The following is a 25,223-nucleotide window of genomic DNA, read 5'->3' as shown; positions in this document are numbered from 1 at the left end:
ATCAGCCTGGCTGAATCTGATCCACCATCGCTTCCGTTTAGTCCGGACTCTATCCCGTCTCCTCAGGATACCGCTGAAGCCATAGACATCGTAACGTCACACATCACCTCGACATTAGATAGGTCATCGAAGCAAGTTGTAGCGGAGGACTTCCTTCACCGCTTCAAATTGCCCGACGATATTAGGGAACTCCTTAGAGCTAAGAACGCCTCGATCCGTGCGTACGATAGGTATCCTACCGCGGAAAATCGTATTCGAATGCGTGCCCTACAACGCGACGTAAAGTCTCGCATCACCGAAGTCCGAGATGCCAGATGGTCTGATTTCTTAGAAGGACTCGCGCCCTCTCAAAGGTCTTACTACCGCTTAGCTCGTACTCTCAAATCGGATACGGTAGTAACTATGCCCCCCCTCGTAGGCCCCTCAGGCCGACTCGCGGCGTTCGATGATGACGAAAAAGCAGAGCTGCTGGCCGATACATTGCAAACCCAGTGCACGCCCAGCACTCAATCCGTGGACCCTGTTCATGTAGAATTAGTAGACAGTGAGGTAGAACGCAGAGCCTCCTTGCCACCCTCTGATGCGTTACCACCCGTCACCCCGATGGAAGTTAAAGACTTGATCAAAGACCTACGTCCTCGCAAGGCTCCCGGTTCCGACGGTATATCCAACCGCGTTATTAAACTTCTACCCGTCCAACTCATCGTGATGTTGGCATCTATTTTCAATGCCGCTATGGCGAACTGTATCTTTCCCGCGGTGTGGAAAGAAGCGGACGTTATCGGCATACATAAACCCGGTAAACCAAAAAATCATCCGACGAGCTACCGCCCGATTAGCCTCCTCATGTCTCTAGGCAAACTGTATGAGCGTCTGCTCTACAAACGCCTCAGAGACTTCGTCTCATCCAAGGGCATTCTTATCGATGAACAATTCGGATTCCGTACAAATCACTCATGCGTTCAACAGGTGCACCGCCTCACGGAGCACATTCTTGTGGGGCTTAATCGACCAAAACCGTTATACACGGGAGCTCTCTTCTTCGACGTCGCAAAAGCGTTCGACAAAGTCTGGCACAATGGTTTGATTTTCAAACTATTCAACATGGGCGTGCCGGATAGTCTCGTGCTCATCATACGGGACTTCTTGTCGAACCGCTCTTTTCGATATCGAGTCGAGGGAACCCGCTCCTCCCCACGACCTCTCACAGCTGGAGTCCCGCAAGGCTCTGTCCTCTCACCCCTCCTATTTAGCTTATTCGTCAACGATATTCCCCGGTCGCCGCCGACCCATTTAGCTTTATTCGCCGACGACACGACTGTTTACTATTCTAGTAGAAATAAGTCCCTAATCGCGAAGAAGCTTCAGAGCGCAGCCCTAGCCCTAGGACAGTGGTTCCGAAAATGGCGCATAGACATCAACCCAGCGAAAAGTACTGCGGTGCTATTTCAGAGGGGAAGCTCCACACGGATTTCCTCCCGGATTAGGAGGAGGAATCTCACACCCCCGATTACTCTCTTTAGACAACCCATACCCTGGGCCAGGAAGGTCAAGTACCTGGGCGTTACCTTGGATGCATCGATGACATTCCGCCCGCATATAAAATCAGTCCGTGACCGTGCCGCGTTTATTCTCGGTAGACTCTACCCCATGATCTGTAAGCGGAGTAAAATGTCCCTTCGGAACAAGGTGACACTTTACAAAACTTGCATAAGGCCCGTCATGACTTACGCGAGTGTGGTGTTCGCTCACGCGGCCCGCACACACATAGACACCCTCCAATCCCTACAATCCCGCTTTTGCAGGTTAGCTGTCGGGGCTCCGTGGTTCGTGAGGAACGTTGACCTACACGACGACCTGGGCCTCGAATCAATTCGGAAATACATGAAGTCAGCGTCGGAACGATACTTCGATAAGGCTATGCGTCATGATAATCGCCTTATCGTTGCCGCCGCTGACTACTCCCCGAATCCTGATCATGCAGGAGCCAGTCACCGTCGACGCCCTAGACACGTCCTTACGGATCCATCAGATCCAATAACCTTTGCATTAGATGCCTTCAGCTCTAATACTAGGGGCAGGCTTAGGGACCCCGGTAACCGTACTCGTCGAACTCGACAAAGAGGTCGACGTGCAACCTAACCCATGCATCAGCCCGCTGAGTTTCTCGCCGGATCTTCTCAGCGGGTCGCGATTCCGATCCGGTAGTAGATTCATTCGCGAAACAATTGCTCTTGAGTTGTTAGGTCTCCTTCGGAGGCGCTCGGGCAGTTGTTAGCAAATCCCACCCCTCTTGGCTGAGCCTTTGCTCGCCCACCTGTCCTGGTGAAACTGGAAAGGCCTTCGGGCCACCAGTAAACTTTCAATCATAAAAAAAAAAAAAAAAAAAAAAAAAAAAAGTACAAGCGCGAGAGAATCATACAAAAACGTGGCAGAACCTAATCAATTGTATAATATATACCTATCAGCTGGCATATAATGAAGGTTTTATACATATCTATGTACGAAGGATAGCTACGACATTCGGGTTGGCGGCGGCAGCTTATCACTTGCGTGTAGCAGCTCACTGCGCGCGGCGCGACATCGATTTTTCCACGAACGTACCAATTTCGGACCGTTTTCTCGCATTACGAACGCGTTTTAAAATTAAAAACAATTTAATACAACGTGCTAAAATACCATCGATGACGGTGTGAAATGTGATAATTTCCCGGGCAAATAATGCGCCACTCCCCGTGGGCAGAAAAGAATAATGGCCGCCCAAAATAAAGGCAAGTCAACGTGAATTTTTTTTGCTTTTACGCTTTTTTAATGTTAGTAATTTGTTACTGTAAATTTCCCGTGTCGCAAAAGCATTAACCGTGTGAAGGTCATCGTTTCATGCTAATGTAAGTGGTGTTCGTTTTGCATTAGTATCGGTTTGACATGATAACAGGCTGGGCTGTGTGGGCGAAAATCGGCCATGTGAGTTATGTTTGCAATCGTGTTTTTGTGGCGCTGAATGATAAGGGTTGATTCCTTAGTTATTCTCAACAGTGCTTTTAAGTCATTTATAATAACTGCAATGTGTAGGTACAATTGAATGTGCTTTATGAATTATACCTAAAGTACACGGCTAAGCCGATATGGCATCTTCATAAATTTATATTTTCTTCTTTTTTTTCTTCAATATAATTTTGAAAGCTAGAAAATACCATACATACTTGCATGCATTTTCTTCGAAGCTGATAATTTTATTTCCATTTTTGTATGTTTTTCAATACGAACAAACAATAAACAATCAAAATATCACAGTAAAGAAATAGTTTAATCGACAAATGTGTTTATTTTAATCAGTAAGGTAAGGTAAATTTACGATTTTAAAATAACGGATACACAGATATATATTAACAGAGGTCTAATAAAAACTATGTAGCTACAATTCATCATCTTATTGTTCGCCTGCGATTTCTAACGATTAACGAACTCATCCTACGTGCTTTAGGGGACATGAAGATAGCAACTTATAGCGGAACAATGTCTTCAATAGTTTGCATGTTTTCATGTTACACTTCGATGTTTGATGAACTTGTATTTATTTAATGTTGACGTTGGGCAGACGTGCCCTTGATCCTTATAATACTTTTTAGGTTTATTAAAGTTATTTAATAAAGTATGAAAAGCCGAAAGTCCCGCTAGCCACCTCCCGGCTCCATTATGTATCAGTTCGATTAAAAATATGTAAAGCCCTTCAAGGCGTCACTATGACGGAACAAATCAGATATGAGTGGACTTGAGATTCTTAGTTAGCTTTGATTACCCAATATTATATACCTTCAAATTAGAAATTTCTCGATATTGAACGCCTTTTTATTTTTATTGCCCTTGTAGGCAGACGAGCATACGGCCCACTTGATGGTGAGTGGTTACTGTCGCTTATGGACATCCGCAATGCCAGGGGTAGAGTCAAAATGCTGCCTACCCGCTTACAGCTAAGCTGCTGCCTACCGTTTGCATGCAGTTGTATATGTATCATATTTATGTATAGATTGGTAAAATGTTTTTTTTTTTGTGCATTTATTTTTATTGAACTTTAAAATTTTTAAGGTAAAAATAAGTAGTAACATTATAAATATTAAGAATATAAGAATACCGATGTTTACCGACTAGGATGAGATAACAGGGCATAAATGCTACAAATTTAGTCCCTACCAAAAAATAGGATTTTTTTAAATTTGCGATTCTGAATGCTTACGACGAAATTTAAAAGAAAGGAAAAGAAAATACCTGAAATTTTCTGTTCTTAAATTTGTACCACGATGAAAGAAATTGTTGCTTAATTAATTGAAAACAGTAAAATAAGTGGTCAAATTATTTATGGTAATTGGTATTTTGTGTCCGTATTGATCGGTACCACTTTTGCCAAATGCTGCCACAAAGCAATCTCGTTTTTTTCCTACCTATTATACCGCTAATAATTCATGATAATGATAGCGAATGACGACCACGACCGCTCTGACAAAAGTGATACGACAAAGGAGAGATTATATCTACCGCTGGTAGGTTAAGGTGCTATTCCATTATACTCTGGCTTGTAGGTAAGCTCAGAAGCCCGATCTGAGAGAGTTTTCCCAAGATTACGCAAAATCTACTACCGAATCGGAAACGCGCTACCGGATCGGAATCGCAATCTCATTCGTTCGTTTTTCTTCAAAGCAAAGAAATAAATAAAGCGTGCTTTGTGAGCGAGTTTGTATTCACTGTTGGTAGCACGTTTCAGATGTTTTAAATTATTGAATTTGAACCGATTTTTTTATCTGCAGATTAAACTTAGATACGACTAGCCGTACTCGTCCGCTTCGCTGGGCATTTAAAATTAACAATATTATTTATCGTCATTATTATTAGGGAGTCCAACACTCATATGAATATTAGCCTATCCATTAAGTACATGTATTTTCTACATGGATACCAAGTTTCAAGTCAATCGGAGGCATGGTTCAGTAGTTAGTAGTTATAACGGAACATCCGTAAAAACCACTGTAGATTTATACATTAGTATAGATTTCTTCTGGCAGGCAGCGGCTTGGCTCTGCCCCTGGTATTGCTGACGTCCATGAGCGACGGTAACCACTCACCATCAGGTGGGCGGTATGCTCGTCTGCATATAGGGCAATAAAAAAAAAAGAATACATTTTCACTCCCAACTATTTTTACCTCAAGATTAATCTAGGCTTAGCATTGACACAAATCACCGAGACACCGCTTAAAAACTTTGATGTTACCCAAGATTAGGAAATTCGGAGAGCTTACTGAATCGATTCTATATAGTCAAATCGGTTTAGCTTCGTTCGTAAAGCTACAAAACGATAGGTATTTTTTCATCAACTCAATTTATCTTATAGCGATAATTTATGATTTTTATACATGAATATCATTATTTACCACTTTGTTATTTAACTACTAAATAAGTTTTGTTTGATTTTCTTATTACTGGTGGTAGGACCTCTTGGGAGTCCGCACGGGTAGGTACCACCACCCCGCCTATTTCCGCCGTGAAGCAGTAATGCGTTTCGGTTCGAAGGGTGGGGTAGCCGTCGTAACTATACTGAGACCTCAGAACTTATATGTCGAGGTGGGTGGCGCATTTACGTTGTAGATGTCTATGGGCTCCAGTAACCACTTAACATCAGGTGGGCTGTGAGCTCGTCCATCCATCTAAGCAATAAAAAAAAAATACTAGTATTAGATGGCATCAGATACATCAGGTACCTTCTTAAAACATCATGGAGGACACCGTGGATAATACAGACTCGAATGGCGCTTGCTAAAATGAGCGTATAAGGAGCACGTCGCAACCCGATGATGCAATTTATATATACCTCGTCCTTATTTTATTATTCGAGTCTACCCTACTGTGTGCAAGTGTTGAGGGGGTGTGTTGGAGTTTGAATATAAATGTAATATAATGGCAGGCAACACTTGACACATGATTACAGATTTCGAATATTAGAATTATTTTAAATGTTTAAAAAACAGACGATTGTCTTTTCGTAAGAAAAAGTCAGTACTTCTCATCTAGACACGGTCAAAGAAACATGTAAGAGTTTTATAAAAAATATAAAGATAGTAATTTTATAATGGTGTAACAGTGTTCAAACTATCTGCAATATAATTATAATGAAGCAGTGTGTTTTTAAATAGCCCCTCATCAACCTACAGAACCCATTCCCCTCAAATTTAACCGTCCAACACCTACCAACACTTAAACTGCAACTTATACTCACTAATGTCATAAACCTTCACATTGTTTTGACAATTAAAATAAGATCTCTTCAATATGTATGAGAACTGCTTGTTTAACGAATGAACATAATATTACACATATAATAATAAATTTATGCGTAGTTTCAACATATATTTTAAATAACAAAATAATAAATAAATAAGCAAAACAAATACTAAATAAGCAGTCTGTTATGTAACACAGTCAGGGACATCTTAAACTAGGATGGGGCCCTTGGGCACACAAGAATTTGAGGCCCTTTTGGAAAGTAGAAAAAGCGAATTATAATAATGTTTTTTTACTGAGTATGAGACCATTTATTATATATAGGTAATCAAATACAGTATGATATAATATGTAATTAATGATAAATGCTGCTGGTTTTTTGGTTAAGATTTCGATAACGGTTTCTTTCGGGATTTCTGTTGAGCAAAACCTTCTATTATAGGCTTCTATTATACCTATGCCTTGTAAATACCTTCTGATTACTGATTTGTGAAAAAAGTGTAATGTGCCTGACAAAAATGTTTTGAGAATAAGCGCGTGAGAGAAATTCTCGGTCTCTCGGGGCCCCCTGAGAATGGGGGCCCTGGGCACGGGCCCCGTGTGCCCTTATGGTAAAGACGGTATTGAACACAGTCTAAGCGTTCTAAGAAGTAATAAATTCCGCATTCTAAAGTTCTCCGGGCTCAGTCCGGTTTGAAAAGTGGGGACGTTAAAACAATGGAATTAAGACTTCCACCTTATATATAGATGCGAGTGATAGCATTCACATGTCTATATGCAACCGGAAACGGACAGACCTAGATCTAATGCATAGAACTAATCTTATTACACTCACTTGAGTGAATACTGGGATTGATTAACCACAATAAGGACAAGTTTTTCTCTACCAAGTACATCCAGAATAATAAATTCCAATTTATATGTATAAAATAGTTCATCCATACTAACGAGAACCACTGCGTTTATCCACAGCGCCCATTTAGAGGATCTTTTCTACCGCATACCCTCCTGTTTTTTAATGAATTCCCCCCAACGGTGTTACAGGGTGCTATGACATGTCCTTCTTGCGTGTCATGACATGTCATAAGTACTTAGGCTATTTGGCTCTGACCCAGGTATTGCTGATGTCCATTAGTGACAGTAACCACTCCCTATCAGGTGGATATTATGCTCGTTTGGCTACAAGGGCATTAAAAATAATTTAAAATTCTGCCGCTTGCTTTCAAACTTTGTTACAATCGTATGATGATTTACCGTCGATAGCAAAACAAAAGGTAGATAAGGTCATGCTGTCATCGTGTTTTTTTTTGGTTGTAAAAGTTTCTGAATAGAAAGGAAAGTAAAATTACTATTCTAATATTTTTCACAATTACAAAAAAAAAGTTTTACATACTTTTGGACAAAATGCTTCTGGCAACATGAATTTGTCTCACATTACCGAGCATTCAACGAGGTACATGTCTAAAGCACTCTCGTCTCGTGCTCAGTGTTCACAAAATGCGTGTCAGCGTTCGAAGTTGAAGGTAACGGATCGAAAGCTTCTACCCGATTTTAAGATCGATATTTAATATGTCTAACGCTAGTATCGTATGAGTATTATATAGTATCATACGCTAATATCATATGAGTCTTATATTTCTTTTGGTTTTGGTTTAATTACGATGGCACCTTTTTTTTGGTTTCCTAGCTAGGACAGTTTTCATTTAGATTTTATATTTCCCTGCCTATGCTAATAGCCTCTTAGCGATAAGACCGCCAATGGTACTTTTTTTGTATTTAATGTATCGCACTGTTTATTTGTTTTTGGTGTACAATAAAGAATACTCTCTCTCTCTCTCTCTCTCTCTCTCTCTCTCTCTCTCTCTCTCTCTCTCTCATAGCCTTGAGAGGCTATGTCAGAGTTACCGGACGAATAGGTGAGCTCACGGGCTCAAACCTGGCGAAGTTGCTAAAACTGACCCTAGCTTGAGCAGTGCTTCGCAGAATCTACCACCGGCGAGAAACTCAGTGGGCTTCATTTCGAGTTGTACATTGTTATTGTATCGAACTCGATCGATTCGACTTTTGGTATTCTCAAGAGTTTCCAGTTCTTATAAAAACGCTAAGACATTCTCAGTAGCTTTTGGTTTTACTTAATTTTTTTGCCCTGTCTAGTCGTTGGAGGCTATTCCAACTATTCACGGATCGGTTTTCACCTTTAAGGAATTACTGTTACCATAGGAAATTCGACAATTTAAAAAAAAAAATCGTTGTTTTAAATTCTAGCTGTTCAAAATTACAAATAAATATTTGTATCTTAAATTAAATTCGAACTGATTTTTGTTTTTTTTTAAATGTGAATTGTAACCGTCTTGAGATGGTAGGTTTATTTTTTAACTAGAAATTCATGGACAGGAGAAATAAACGTCTCATCAATCGGACACATTTTGGAAGTAGACGTCATGCTTATTAATTGGGTGTTCGTATCAGGAATGGCGATTTTAATTTCTCATGCTCATTTCGCAGGCGTGTATCGTCGTATGAAAACATTTCGTCCTTTAGGTAAAAACAAAGAAATGGATTTCGGACTCAATTTCTGACAGCAGTTAGTATATTTGTTAAATATATTTTGCATTTAGGGTTTTGGTTGACTCAGTCTTGTCTCGTTTCTTGTGGGATTTACGGTACCCGTAATATAAAAGAAAAACTCAGCCTGTGGCCGTGCATCGTGTTAATTTATATTAATCTTTTATAATAAATATTATTTAATGTCTGTAAACATTGCTACCCACTTCAAATCCGGAATTATAAATTACGTACGATATTTTAGTTGAATAAAAATGTATCTGAGTATCTGTATTTTGATATTAGCAATCCTACGATCCGGGCGAGATATTATTGATTTACGGAGTCGCTATACTTGGGCGCACACAAAGTATTGTTTCAGGTCAGTGTTTTTCTAGAACGTATCCCATTTTCAGTGTTATTTGCGTTCCTTTCGTAAATACAATTACTAATATCTGTAGATTTTCGATACTAGAGTACAGATAAAACAAAAAAAATAGGGTCTGTGAACGAAATTGTTTCCTATTTAGCGAAAAAAAAACCAAATAGTCTATTGTTTTTATGACGGAAAGTTTGATTCGAACATAAAATACAAAACCATTGTTTGTACACTAAATCGAGTTTAATAAATCATTTGAGTAGATATGAAAGTTATTTCTAGCCGATTACAAGGAGGTTTCTAATTCGTAGGTACCGTACTTATTTTTAATAATGAAATAAGCTTTAAGTATTTTTGGTATTTATTCAAATGTTTTCGTCAGTTAAAACACAAATATAATTGCATAAATTTTAATTGCCGGCGATGAATAACATATTACAATAAAAACAAACCCTCGAAATTTTTTACTTGCGTAATTACTAAACATTGGAGACATACTTTTTACTGGTGGTAGGACCTCTTGTGAGTCCGCGCGGGTGGGTACCACCACCCCGCCTATTTCAGCCGTGAAGCAGTAATGCGTTTCGGTTTGAAGAGTGGGGCAGCCGTTGTAACTACACTGAGACCTTAGAACTGATATCTCAAGGTGGATGGCGCATTTACGTCGTAGATGTCTATGGGCTCCAGTAACCACATAACACCATGTGGGCTGTGAGCTCGTCCAACCATCTAAGCAATAAAAAAAAAAAAAAAAAAAAAAAAAAAACATAGATCTTAAGTTTCAATATGCCTTAAGACTCTGGAAACCACTTAACGACATGAGCTCATTCAACCATTTAAGCAATAAAAAAAACATGTTTCCATATTCAGTAACACTTTTGCTTTGTGGTCAATGATCCTAATGAATAAATTTCGTAAATGCTTAGGACACTCAGAAATCTTTTTGATTATTTTATATGATTGATTTTTTATTTATTTTTTATTACTTAGATGGGTGGACGAGCTTACAGCCCACCTGGTATTAAGTGGTTACTGGAGCCCATAGACATCCACAACGTAAATGCACCACCCACCTTGAGATACAAGTTCTAAGGTCTCATGTACCTATATAGTTACAATGGCTGCCCCACCCTTCAAACCGAAACGCATTACTGCTTCACGGCAGAAATAGGCAGGGTGGTGGTACCCACCCGCGCGGACTCACAAGAGGTCCTACCACCAGTAATTACGCAAATTATAATTTTGTGGGTTTCATTTTTATTACACGATGTTATTCCTTCACCGTGGAAGTCAATCGAACATTTATTGAGTACGTATTTCATTAGAAAAATTGGTACCCGCCTGCGGGATTCGAACACCGATGCATCACTTCAACACGAATGCACCGGACGTCTTATCCGTTAGGCCACGACGACTTCAAATTCCGGAACGAATTCCAGAGTCCGACATTATGACAAATAACGGTTTCGGTAACCATTTAACACCAATAAGTAAGCTTATCCACCCCCATCTAAGAAATAAAAAACAAAACTTTAATGTAACAGAAATTACGTCTTATCAAAATTATATGGTTTTGACGTAGACTCTGAAATATAAGGCCCATTACATGATTGATAGGCTTAAGTACTGCGGTGTAACGGTTGTGAGCCATTCACGACAATTTCTCGTGAAAATGCTCACCCGACCGCTTGGTGCTCGTTCGGAGGCGATTAATCTTTTTTTTTGCTACGCTTAGGTTAAAGTGACTGAAGGTTTTTATAACAATGTGTACATTTGAAATAGCTTCGTATGAGAGTTAATTTTGATACGATTTTTTTGGAACGAAGTTCCTTATGGGACGATGCGGAGGGAGGGGTACCCTAACCGGGAAAAACGTCCGTACTGTAATTTTTATTATTTATGTATAGTCTTAGTATGATGGCTATACAGTGTCTAATGTACGAGGGCTGCACTAAAAGTATCGGGAATGGAATATTTCCACTGTTCCTGTCATATTAAAATCTTTTTAATTGAAAACTCCTTGGTTTTAAAAATCGAACACCATTTATTTATTTAAAAAAAGATTCTCGGTCTTGTCACGAGGTTTTGTCAAACTTGTTTAGTCGTTGAAAAAATGGAATTGACTCGAGAAAATTCAAGAGCGATGATTTATTATGACTTTCGAAGTGGTTTAACACAAAAACAGTGTGTTGACCGGATGATTTCTGCATTTGGTGATGAAGCCCCATCCAAAACCACAATTTATCGCTGGTTTGCTGAGTTTCAACGTAGACGTGTCAAGCTCAGTGATGATCCCCGTCAAAGTCGTCCAAAAACTGCAGTCATCCAAGAAAACGTTGATGCTGTGCGTAAGCTGATTGAGGAAGATCGACATGTGACATACCGCGAAATTCAGGCAACTTTAGACATTGGCATGAGTCACATACAAATAATCTTGCATGAACAATTAGGTGTAAAAAAGTTGTTTTCCTGATGGATACCGCATTTGCTCTGTGAAGAGCAAAAAGCGGCTCGCGTTACTTGGTGCTTCAGAACTCTCGAAAGATTCCACGCAGGATCCTCAAATGCTGTATACAACATTGTATCAGGTGACGAATCCTGGATATACGCACGAACCCGAAACTTTTGGAGCCTCTGGGTCTGCGGAGGGACTTCGGTTCCCTCTGTATTCTGTACCGTATGTTCCATGGGGAGTGCTCTGAGGAATTGTTCGAGATGATACCGGCATCTCGTTTTTACCATCGCACCGCCCGCCACCGGAGTAGAGTTCATCCATACTACCTGGAGCCACTGCGGTCATCCACAATGCGTTTCCAGAGATCTTTTTTGCCACGTACCATCCGGCTATGGAATGAGCTCCCCTCCACGGTGTTTCCCGAGCGCTATGACATGTCCTTCTTCAAACGAGGCTTGTGGAGAGTATTAAGCGGTAGGCAGCGGCTTGGCTCTGCCCCTGGCATTGCTGAAGTCCATGGGCGACGGTAACCACTCACCATCAGGTGGGCCGTATGCTCGTCTGCCTACAAGGGCAAAAAAAAAAAAAAAAACCAGTCACGAGTTTGGGTGTTCGAAAATGAGTTAAAGCCAACAAAAATTGTTCGTTCACGGAGTGTTGCAAAAAAAATGGTGGCCACGTTTGTCTCCAAAACCGGCCATGTTACGACTATTCCTCTTGAGGGACAGAGAACAGTTAATGCAGAATGGTATGCTAGCATTTGTTTGCCACAGGTCGTTTCTGAGCTCCGTAAAGAGAACTGCAACCGCCGCATCATCCTCCATCACGACAATGCGAGTTCTCACACCGCGCACAGAACAAAAGAGTTTCATCACCTGAAGAAGCTGTGGACGCCTACAAAACGGCCATTTTGGAGACCCCAACTTCCGAATGGAATGGTTGCTTCAATGATTGGTTCCATCGTATGGAAAAATGTGTCAAATTTCGCGGAGAATACTTCGAAAAGCAATAAATACATTTTTAAATAGTAATGTTGTGTCACTTCGTTAATTCCCGAAATTTTCAGTGCCGCCTATGTATAGTCTACATGATGACGGTTACTATTATTATTCATATAAATAGCTGTTTCTTTGTATATTATTATTATATATTTTTCATAAACCATTGTGAATAAAATAAAGTTGATAACTTTGTAAAGTAGTTTTTTTTATCAATAAAAAAAAACATAATAAAAAATGTATACCCGAAAATTATTATTATTTTCTTTATGCCTCGAATAGAACTTAAAATTAATATTTTTATAATAAGGAACTTCGTTCCTATCCGGTGTCCTACGACACCGCGCATCTTTTTTTTACTTATTTTTGTAGGGGGATTCTAGTTTGAGGCCCATGTGAACCTAGAGAATTTGGTATTAGTGGTTTCTGAATATATATAACGAAAACTTGAAGCTGGAATGTCGCTACTCAGAGACGCTACTAAATTGCCTACTAGTACCTAACCATCAACGATCAGATAAATTACCTCTGTTAATACCAGATGTCTGGTAACGCAGCTAATGGTTTTCCTTCGAAAATAATTTAATTTCGCTCTTAAAATTTAATTAATTATTATTCCAGTCATTACTGAGAACAAATACTTTGAAGGTTTCAGTGAACTGGTGGCAAGGAAAATTGCTTTCACAGGAGACTTAATGAAAAAGTTTCACGAAAATGTCGTTATCAACAAACAGCCGGAAATAAATTAACGACTGGTTCACATTTATAGCATATAATTATTTTAGGATACACCTCAATTCTTACGATTTTTTTAAATTATTGGTTTACATCGATTTGTCTGTCAGAACTGATTTACATAGGTCCCGTGACTAGCTACAGTTCTAGTGGCCCGTGAATACTGTGAATAGCATCACTGTTGCTCACACCTCGTTAGTTTATTTGTCAAAGCCATCTTATAACACGTATCATAGATAATATTAAAAAATATATAAACGACTAAAGAAGATTAGGTTGCATCTTCTTCTTGTCACGTGCAATTGAATAGCTGGAGTTAATTTTATTCGCAACTACCAAACTTGGAGTCAAGTTCTATTGATTCAAATATTCAAATATTGCCTGAAGGTAGATGTTGGAAGGACAAAGTTTGGTATGGGTGTGATATGAGGGCTATGATATAGGGAAGTTTTTGTATGGGAGCACGTACCTACCTACACAGCTCCACATCTATGAGAGTTGGTCACTAACAGTGGCACGATATGTAACTGAGAATCTGAAAGAAAACGTAATGCTGTTTTTCCATTTCATAGGCTCCTGCTCTATGATCGTAGTAGTCGTATACCTTCGAGACGTTGAAATCAAATTTATAGGGAGGTCAACAGGCACGCCCGGGTCATGTCCAATAAAGTATTTATGAAATTCGGTTTAGAACACTTAGGTAGCAAATCTTACCCACGCTAATTCAAGTTTTTTTATTAGTTTTTTATTACTTAGTTGGGTGGACGAGCTCATAGCCCACCTGGTATTAAGTGGTTACTGGAGCCCATAGACATCTACAACGTAAAGGCGCCACCCACCTTGAGATATAAGTTCTAAGGTCTCAGTATAGTTACAACGGCTGCCCCACCCTTCAAACCGAAACGCATTACTGTTTCACGGCAGAAATAGGCAGGGTGGTGGTACCTACCCGTGCTGACTCATAAGAGGTCCTACCACCACATGATAAATAGCTTTTCTAAAGATGTACAAATAAAAAGATAGGTAAAATTAATTCTTTGCTGTACCCTTGTCTTACTTTTAGGTTATTTGATCATTTATTTTTTCGACGTTTTTAATTTTGTAATTAACGGATAATAAAGAAATAAAGTGAATGCACTTCTATGCGTTCCTCTATTTATTGTAAGTTTGTCCACGAGTGTAGTTCAAGGTAAAGAGATTATTAAAAATACATATTTAATGCTCTATGCAAAACACTAACAAAGTCAATACAAATGTCAATAAACTATTCAGTGACAGATGGATGATGAGATATTCTGTGTTTGGGATTAATTGAAACAGATTTTTGAGTATTTTGTATTAAGAAAAAATATTCACGTCATTATTCCAAGGCAACTTGTTACAGTTGACAACGATTCCGACGAGATGCCGGCAGCTAATGCCCCCACGGACCCTGAAACAGAGCAGAAAGAACGACTTATAGCGGCTGTGAAGAAGGAAGTCAAGCAGCTGATGGAAGAGGTAAGGCTTATGTTTATACTTTTTTCAAATGGATCGCTCGTAAATCGAAATCTGAAACTAAAATTAGGCTCTTAATTTTGTAAAATCCCTTTGCTTCCGCATTCACGTTCAGAATTTATTTGTAATAATGCAATAGTTATAGGATTATTTTTCTAATCTATCTTCTTTATAAGTATAATACATACCTATCTATACTTAATATTATAAAGAGGAAAGATTTGTTTGTTTATTTGTATTGAATAGGCTCTGAAACTACTGAACCGATTTGAAAAATTCTTTCACTGCTTGGAAGCTACACAACTCCCGACTAACATAGGTTATAATCTTATTTGAAAAAAAATATTGGAATGCTTACTAAAACTCCAATAATGTAACCCAATGTGTAAAAAATACCTAAAATATTCTTTACATCGCATGCCCTGCGAAAAACTATTGATGTTAGAATAAAATAATGTACTACGACTTGTAGAACACATTATTATTAACAAAAAGTGTCGCGACAGCATATGTCTAACTATTATAGTTATGCCGCAAGAAGTATTCTTTTATTTAAAAAAAAAAACAACGTCAAATATCGTTGAAATTTTTGTTAAAAACCCGAGCGGAGCCGGAGCGGGCCGCTAGTTGTTTCAATAAAATGAATGTGGGTATGATTTGTCTTTTTCTTCAAAAGTTTTCCACAATATTTTACATGTCGTTTGTTAAATCAGATATTTATTTAGCTTACGTAGCCATGCGACCTAAGTTTCTTAATATTAAAGAATTATACTTTTGTTAATTATTCTTGAACGTTTACGGTAGTTGATCGCCTTATTTAATTTTATAGTGCCTTGTTTCTTCACAATACTGTTAGTGTATGCCAGGCATAAAGCTTGTGAGTCTTAAGCTTATTGGTTTTAGGGGGTCTGGAGAGCGAAGTTAGCTGTGATTTGAAAGTATAGATATCAGGAATGTATTTATTTTATCTATAAATTCGGAAAAAACATTTTTTTCCGTTTGGTAGCTGTAAATAATTTCTCTAACTATCTAGTTTATATGTCAATTAGAAATACTAGGCATCGGCCATTTGACACCATTCAGAAAAGGGCCGTTCGGATTATCGGTAATGGTGTTCTCTGGGATCGTTTAGAATCTCTGGATCTACGGAAGAACTTCGGTTCTCTTGGTATTTTGTTCCATGGTGAGTGCTCTGAGGAAGTTCGACATGACCTCTCATCTCCTTTTTACCATTGTTCCTCCGGCCAATGAAGCAAGGTTCATCCATATTATCTGGGACCGCTGTTGACATTGACAGTGTGTTTCCAATAATTTTTCCTTGCCAAGTACTATCTAGCTCTGAACTTCCCTCCACGGTATTTCCAGAGCCCTATGATAGTCCTTCTTTTAATGAGGCTTGCGGAGATTACTCAACGGTAGGCAGCGGCTTGGCTGTCTCTTTGGCATTGCTGACGTCCATGATCCCCGATAACCATTCACCATCAGGTCGGCCGTATGTTCATAAACCTTCAAAGGTCATAAAATACATTGATGTCTATTATAAAGTATTTTGGATCTCCTTCCATATTCTTGAAATATTTATGAGAGATTAGACTTATTATGGATTCGACACATACAATTTTCAGAATGAATGAAATACAATCTACATTCATTATTACAGTGAAATGTAATGGAATACTTCCATTATTCGAGAACATATAATTTTTCGCTGATTTTTTTTGTTTGTTTTAAAGAGTAACATTTTTAAGGAGAACCCTCTGAGAATTCGATATTGTTCGAATATCATTAAAACAAAAGGCCGGTCGTAGTCAGATTATTTACATCTTTTTTTTTAAATCAAATTAAATTTGGTTTTCAGGTTCAAGTGTATTTATTTCCTGTGTTTCCCGCATCAGTAAAACGGGACGAAAGGCCAGGGCTTTTGATTAGAAAAAAAACTTATTTTGCTCTGTTGCAAGGCAAAGCCATTTCCAATTCTCTTTGACGTCCGCGTAGAGCTGTCTTTTTTATTTTATTTTAATGCATAGATGGGTGGACGAGCTCACAGCCCACTAGTGTTAAGTGGTCATCGAAGCCCATAGACATCTACAACGTAAATGCCGGCACCCACCTTGAGATATGAGTTCTAAGGTTTCAATATAGTTGCAGTGGCTGCCCCACCCTTCAAATCGAAACGCATTACTGCTTCACGGTTGAAATAGGCAGGGTGGTGGTACCTACCCGTGCGGACTCACAAGAGGCCTTACCACCAGTAATTACGCAAATTATAATTTAGCGGGTTTTTTTTTTATTACACGATGTTATTCCTTCACCGCGGACGTCAATCGTGAACATTTGTTAAGTAGGTACTTATTTCATTAGAAAAATTGGTACCCGCCTTCGGGATTCGAGCATCGTTGCATCGTTAGATACGAATGCACCGGACGTCTTATCATTTAGATACGATTACTTTCAAAATGTCTGCGATCTTTGTTTCATCTACTCGGCTATTACATCAACTCATCCCATGGACTTCATCACATCATGAATACCTTTGATGATAAATAGGTTTTATTTGTTAAGTAAAGAAAAACATTTATTACTGTTATTAAGTAGTTTTATTAATAAAGTCATGTACCTATGTACAATGAAGGCTGAGTCATGATCTGTTATGATGTCTTTGAACTTCAGAGACGACTCGATACCAAAGGTGTTGGATAAGTAAACATTAAAGTAATAATAACTGTGTTTTCCCACCAACCAGGCTGTTACGAGGAAATTTGTCCATGAAGATAGTGGTGGAGTGACAACGTTGTGTGGCGCCGTTGAAGCGTGCCTGGGTCAAGGGTTGCGACGAAGAGCTCTCGGTCTATTTAAGACCAGTTCAACGACAGCTTTGCTGCACAAAATTGCAAAGGTAATGTTAATGTTTTGAATTGCTTAACTTTTGTTGTGTAGAAGACACGCCTATTTTGATACATTTAACAAAACTAGAGGTCCCGCAGTAGTCGAAATTCGTATATAATTATAATTAATTGGAATTGTAAGTTTGTACACTATTATGATTGTATTTTCAAGGACTATTATACTTCTGTAATCACAAATTTCGTCAAGACTACACTATAGAAAAATATTAATAAAGACAAACAATATTTAATCTATTCTCAATTTGACCACAGATGTCAAGAACAAAAGTTTGACAATAAATAAATAGTATGCATGCGTGTGTGCGTCAAATACATGGTAGTGTGTGTAATGTTTTCTTTATTGATTTAATGTATCTTTTATGCATTATTTAAAAAAATATTAGCATTGTGCACTTCTTCTCTATATTCTCTATAAGTGTGGAAAATTTCATACTCCTCCGTCCGCGCAATTTTCGTAAAAAGGGATACAAATTTTTGCTTCACGTATTAATATATAGATTACAGTCTAAAATCAATTATACCTACGACTTACAGTTAGATTTCCAATAGTTCCAGTCATTCTGTCTGAAGTTCTCAACAAGAATATACTGGTGTTATAATTTGTCACGTATTTTATAGGTTGTTAAAAGCGTTTTCATTGAAAGGCGCGGTATTACTGTAATAATTTAAAAAAAAGGATACCGCCTGAGTAATTAATTCTAAAATTAAATATTCGATTTTCACGAATACACTGTACAGTTAAGTTCATTATTATAATAATATATTACATACTTGAAATAACGGATACCTAAGTACTAATGTAGGACGTAGCGAGGAACGTCACATGTGGTCGCAATCCTCAGCAGTGAGGGAACGACATAGAAAAAAGTACTGACGTACTTAATGTTTATGCTGGTGATATTGTGAGATAGCTCTGAGATGAATAGGATAGAACAAGGCCTACCTAGAACAAGGCCTACCAGTGAATTCTGTGCACCGTATGCACACCGGTCGCGGTAGGGAGCCATATAATATGGTTCTAGTCGCTCTCCAGCCTACCCCCGAGGGTAAGAAAATCTTTAACACACAGACCGTCTGTAGGCTCTCTGGTATCGCTGTCGAAGCCCCCCATAAAAAAGGCACTCCTAGCCAGTGCCATAACTGTCAATTGTACGGGCACTCTTCCCGTAACTGTCACGCGCGCCCCCGATGTGTTAAGTGTTTGGGCGATCACGCCACGGCCCTCTGCGCTCGCGACCAAAAAACCGCGACGGAACCGCCTAGCTGCGTCCTGTGTCGAACACAGGGTCACCCCGCGAATTACCGTGGTTGCCCCCGAGCCCCTAAAATAAATCGCCGCGTCGCCCGCCAAAACCGCCTCCGAGCTTCCGGCCCAGACATCAAAGCCTCGGCACCCTCTGCGTCGCAGGCTAAGCCAGCGTTCGTTCCGGCGGCGGTGCCCAGTGTCTCGGCCTGGGCAAAACCGCTGCCGTACACGAACACGGCTACAACTCCCTCCTCCGCGATTCGTCCCGCCCCCGCGACTCGTCCCTCTCCCGCGACTTGCCCTCCGACCGCGTCCGACAATCTCGCTTTAGCGATCGACTTCTTTCAGTCGATCAACTTTGAGCGCGTTAACGCTTTGGGCGACGCCATTCGCGCTGCCTCCACTGCACAACACTTTATCGCCGTTGTGCAGGAATACGCCGACGTATACGCGTCATTAAATACGTACGTCCTCCCCTCACTCCGCCGGTAATCAATGGCGTATATAAGTAGAATAAAGCCCCTATCCGTAACGATAGGATTTTTTAACGCTTACGGTCTCGCAAATCAACGTGATCAGGTTTCTGACTTTTTGCGTGACCACCAAATTGATATCTTTTTAGTGCAGGAGACCCTACTTAAGCCCGCGCGCCGTGACCCTAAAATCGCGAACTATAACATGGTCAGGAACGACAGGCTCTCTGCCCGTGGTGGTGGTACCGTCATTTACTATAGAAGAGCCCTGCATTGCGTCCCGCTCGATCCTCCCGCGCTCGCTAATATCGAAGCATCAGTGTGCCGAATCTCACTGACGGGACACGCGCCGATCGTTATCGCGTCCGTTTATCTTCCACCGGATAAGATCGTTCTAAGCAGTGATATCGAGGCGCTGCTCGGTATGGGGAGCTCTGTCATTCTGGCGGGCGACCTAAATTGTAAACACATCAGGTGGAACTCACACACCACAACCCCGAATGGCAGGCGGCTTGACGCGTTAGTCGATGATCTCGCCTTCGATATCGTCGCTCCGCTAACCCCGACTCACTACCCGCTAAATATCGCGCATCGCCCGGATATACTCGACATAGCGTTATTAAAAAACGTAACTCTGCGCTTACACTCGATCGAAGTAGTTTCAGAGTTAGATTCAGACCACCGTCCCGTCGTTATGAAGCTCGGTCGCGCTCCCGATTCCGTTCCCGTCACGAGGACTGTGGTGGATTGGCACACGCTGGGCATCAGCCTGGCTGAATCTGATCCACCATCGCTCTCGTTTAACCCGGACTCTATCCCGTCTCCTCAGGATACCGCTGAAGCCATAGACATCTTAACGTCACACATCACCTCGACATTAGATAGGTCATCGAATCAAGTTGTAGCGGAGGACTTCCTTCACCGCTTCAAATTGTCCGACGATATTAGGGATCTTCTTAGAGCTAAGAACGCCTCGATACGCGCCTACGACAGGTATCCTACCGCGGAAAATCGTATTAGAATGCGTGCCCTACAACGCGACGTAAAGTCTCGCATCGCCGAAGTCCGAGATGCCAGATGGTCTGATTTCTTAGAAGGACTCGCGCCCTCCCAAAGGTCTTACTACCGCTTAGCTCGTACTCTCAAATCGGATACGGTAGTAACTATGCCCCCCCTCGTAGGCCCCTCAGGCCGACTCGCGGCGTTCGATGATGACGAAAAAGCAGAGCTGCTGGCCGATACATTGCAAACCCAGTGCACGCCCAGCACTCAATCCGTGGACCCTGTTCATGTAGAATTAGTAGACAGTGAGGTAGAACGCAGAGCCTCCTTGCCACCATCGGATGCGTTACCACCCGTCACCCCGATAGAAGTTAAAGACTTGATCAAAGACCTACGTCCACGCAAGGCTCCCGGTTCCGACTGTATATCTAACCGCGTTATTAAACTTCTACCCGTCCAACTCATCGTGATGTTGGCATCTATTTTCAATGCCGCTATGGCGAACTGTATCTTTCCCGCGGTGTGGAAAGAAGCGGACGTTATCGGCATACATAAACCCGGTAAACCAAAAAATCATCCGACGAGCTACCGCCCGATTAGCCTCCTCATGTCTCTAGGCAAACTGTATGAGCGTCTGCTCTACAAACGCCTCAGAGACTTCGTCTCATCCAAGGGCATTCTTATCGATGAACAATTCGGATTCCGTACAAATCACTCATGCGTTCAACAGGTGCACCGCCTCACGGAGCACATTCTTGTGGGGCTTAATCGACCAAAACCGTTATACACGGGAGCTCTCTTCTTCGACGTCGCAAAAGCGTTCGACAAAGTCTGGCACAATGGTTTGATTTTCAAACTATTCAACATGGGCGTGCCGGATAGTCTCGTGCTCATCATACGGGACTTCTTGTCGAACCGCTCTTTTCGATATCGAGTCGAGGGAACCCGCTCCTCCCCACGACCTCTCACAGCTGGAGTCCCGCAAGGCTCTGTCCTCTCACCCCTCCTATTTAGCTTATTCGTCAACGATATTCCCCGGTCGCCGCCGACCCATTTAGCTTTATTCGCCGACGACACGACTGTTTACTATTCTAGTAGAAATAAGTCCCTAATCGCGAAGAAGCTTCAGAGCGCAGCCCTAGCCCTAGGACAGTGGTTCCGAAAATGGCGCATAGACATCAACCCAGCGAAAAGTACTGCGGTGCTATTTCAGAGGGGAAGCTCCACACGGATTTCCTCCCGGATTAGGAGGAGGAATCTCACACCCCCGATTACTCTCTTTAGACAACCCATACCCTGGGCCAGGAAGGTCAAGTACCTGGGCGTTACCCTGGATGCATCGATGACATTCCGCCCGCATATAAAATCAGTCCGTGACCGTGCCGCGTTTATTCTCGGTAGACTCTACCCCATGATCTGTAAGCGGAGTAAAATGTCCCTTCGGAACAAGGTGACACTTTACAAAACTTGCATAAGGCCCGTCATGACTTACGCGAGTGTGGTGTTCGCTCACGCGGCCCGCACACACATAGACACCCTCCAATCCCTACAATCCCGCTTTTGCAGGTTAGCTGTCGGGGCTCCGTGGTTCGTGAGGAACGTTGACCTACACGACGACCTGGGCCTCGAATCAATTCGGAAATACATGAAGTCAGCGTCGGAACGACACTTCGATAAGGCTATGCGTCATGATAATCGCCTTATCGTTGCCGCCGCTGACTACTCCCCGAATCCTGATCATGCAGGAGCCAGTCACCGTCGACGCCCTAGACACGTCCTTACGGATCCATCAGATCCAATAACCTTTGCATTAGATGCCTTCAGCTCTAATACTAGGGGCAGGCTTAGGGACCCCGGTAACCGTACTCGTCGAACTCGACAAAGAGGTCGACGTGCAACCTAACCCATGCATCAGCCCGCTGAGTTTCTCGCCGGATCTTCTCAGCGGGTCGCGATTCCGATCCGGTAGTAGATTCATTCGCGAAACAATTGCTCTTGAGTTGTTAGGTCTCCTTCGGAGGCGCTCGGGCAGTTGTTAGCAAATCCCACCCCTCTTGGCTGAGCTTTTGCTCGCCCACCTGTCCTGGTGAAACTGGAAAGGCCTTCGGGCCACCAGTAAACTTTCAATCATAAAAAAAAAAAAAAAAAAAAAAAAAAAAAAAGATGAATAGGTACTATCGTCCTTATTTATACAGCAAAACATCCATGCGTATCAGCTTAGGTAGGAAAAAAAACCATGCGTTTTCGATTTGAAGGGTTGTCCCATAGGGTACCGCACTCGTCGAAATCACGGTAGCCTTGAAATCTAACGTATAGTATCAGCCCGCTGAGTGTCTCGCCGCATCCTCTCAGCCTGTCGCGATTTCGATCTGGTATTGGATATATTTGCAAAGCAGCTGCCCCTGAATGGTCTGATCTCCTTTGGGGATGCTCATACAGCCGTTAGCAAACCTTTCCCACCTAGCTGAGCCTTTGAGTTCATCCACCCATAGTGGCGAAGTTAGAAATTTCTTTTGTTCCACCAATTATTTTTCCATACCAAAAAGTCTTCGTACCTCAAATAAGTGAGTAGTGGCATTCATGTTGCGCAGGTTGGTTGCGAATCTATACTAATATAATATAAATCTACAGTGGTTTTCCGGGTGTTCCTTTATAACTACTGAACCATGCATCCGATTGACTTGAAACTTGGTATCCATATAGAAAATACATGTACTTAATGGATAGGCTAATATATGAGTGTTGGACTCCCTACACCAGTTGCGGGAGCTTTAATGATGAGAATCTTTGTGAGGGTGAGAAATAATAATGTTAATTTTAAATGCCCAGCGAAGCGGACGGGTACAGCTAGTCATTCATATATGTATATATTATATAGTGCTCTATATACATTACTGAAGATATAAGTTTAAGTAAATAGATGTAAGTAAGTAAGAGGTAACAAATTCTCTGAAATTTTGTATCTCAATTCAGTCGAATAAGGTTTCATTACAACGTAACAAATCGAAAGACTCAAATGAACGCAAATTGAGTTATTTAATTTACTTCGCACGATTTTTTCTTTCTGCGACTGAAATAAAATAAAAATGTTTGTAATAAAATTGATTTTCAGAAAGAAATTCTTTTGAAAGTCGTGGGAGTGAAAACAATTTATTATCATAAAGCTTTCTTGAATTCTTTGAGAGTTCAATAACTGCTTACTGAAAGTAAACTATTTTTCTTGGATTTCGAATAGTAAAAACAGTTTTTATTAAGTTGTGTCTAGACGAATTGTGAGACTAACTATTTTATTGTATTAAAGACGGCTCTACAAAGAGAAAAGATCGTGTTTTGTTTTTAAATTGTGCCTGAAATTTTGGATTATTTCATATTTTCTATAACTGATATTTATATGTAGAAATCAATAATTGTGTGTGTGTTTATGATCTATGCGTTCGTTGTTCGATTCTGTTGGAACTTTGTATAATTGTTGTTGGGATTTTAGGCGACGATTTTGGACTAGTACATAAATAGTTTTAACAAATGTATGTTACATTTAGCTAATATTACGGCGGAACATATTTTATTTATTTATTTTTTATTGCTTAGATGGATGGACGAGATCACAGCCCACCTGGTGTTAAGTGGTTGTTACTGGAGCCCATAGACATCTACAACGTAAATGCGCCACCCACCTTGAGATATAAATTCTAAGGTCTCAGTATAGTTACAACGGCTGCCCCACCCTTCAAACTGAAACGCATTGCTGCTTCACGGCAGAAATAGGCAGGGTGGTGGTACCTACCCGCGCGGACTCTCAAGAGGTCCTACTACCAGTAAGATAGCTAGGATTCAGTAGTTAATTCTAAGAAATTCACGAATTCCTATTTAGATGTGACATAGTTAGAATGTGTGTATTATAACGACCAGTATTTAATATATTTTGACAATAGTTGTTGATTTCACCAAAGCATGTGTCATTAATATAAGTCGGTTTCGAGAATTGTATGATGTTGGAATTTAAGTTGATTTGGACCTTCAGACCACCACGTTAGACAGTCTAGTATTTATATTAGACAAAAAAATGTGTAAGATTTGTATGTTTATAATAGAATTTCGATGAAACTTTTCAGAGTAAGACGTGAATAAAAAAAATTCAAAATGAAAAAAAAATGTTACTTTAAAATTAGAATGTGTTTTTCGACTACGTTTGCAAGAAAGAGTGTTGTTACATCAAACTGGTAAATAAATACGAATCGAATACATAAACCTTTGTCAACCAAATATATTACACAATATGTGGAGTATCGATTTTGTGTAACGAACTCGCGCCTGTGTACTTGGCCCGTATGCTGTTTACCTCGTTACCGACCGTACCTATCGCGTCAGACATATTTCGACGTGAAAGTGTACGCGATCACACTTTAATATTGATAAAGTCATAACATACCACATAATTTATTTAAAGGTTATACATATAACTAACTGGAATGGTTATATATATATATAACTAACTGGAATGGTTATATGTAACATTTTACATGTAACAGTTTCTCCTGCCCTTCTCCCAATCACCTGGGGTCGGCGCAACATGTTTTCTCCTTCCATACTCCTCTATCATATACCATTTCTTCGCCTTCTTGCACATATCGTCTTTTACGCAATCCATCCATTTCTTCTTAGGTCTACCTCTTCCTCTATATCCTTCCAAATTCATAATTAAGACTCTCTTACTAAC

General features: G+C 40.5%; 1 protein-coding gene across 3 annotated transcripts in view; it reads left to right on the top strand.

Moving 5' to 3' along the window:
• Positions 1-2,520: 2,520 nt before the first annotated feature.
• The window catches only part of LOC101739035 (small G protein signaling modulator 2), a 72,256-nt gene continuing 49,553 nt past the window's right edge, over positions 2,521-25,223 (top strand). For all 3 annotated transcript variants that reach the window (XM_021349824.3, XM_038016380.2, XM_038016378.2), the window contains exons 1-3: positions 2,521-2,771; positions 14,767-14,882; positions 17,623-17,775. In XM_021349824.3, the coding sequence (XP_021205499.1) occupies positions 2,753-2,771; positions 14,767-14,882; positions 17,623-17,775 (288 nt within the window). In that variant the 5' untranslated portion in view covers positions 2,521-2,752. The remainder of the gene's footprint in view (positions 2,772-14,766; positions 14,883-17,622; positions 17,776-25,223) is intronic.

This window comes from Bombyx mori, chromosome 16 (assembly GCF_030269925.1).
Source record: "Bombyx mori chromosome 16, ASM3026992v2".
Classification (NCBI taxonomy): Eukaryota; Metazoa; Arthropoda; class Insecta; order Lepidoptera; family Bombycidae; genus Bombyx; species Bombyx mori.
Note: the sequence above shows the minus strand (reverse complement) of the source record. Positions and strands in the feature narration are given on the sequence as shown.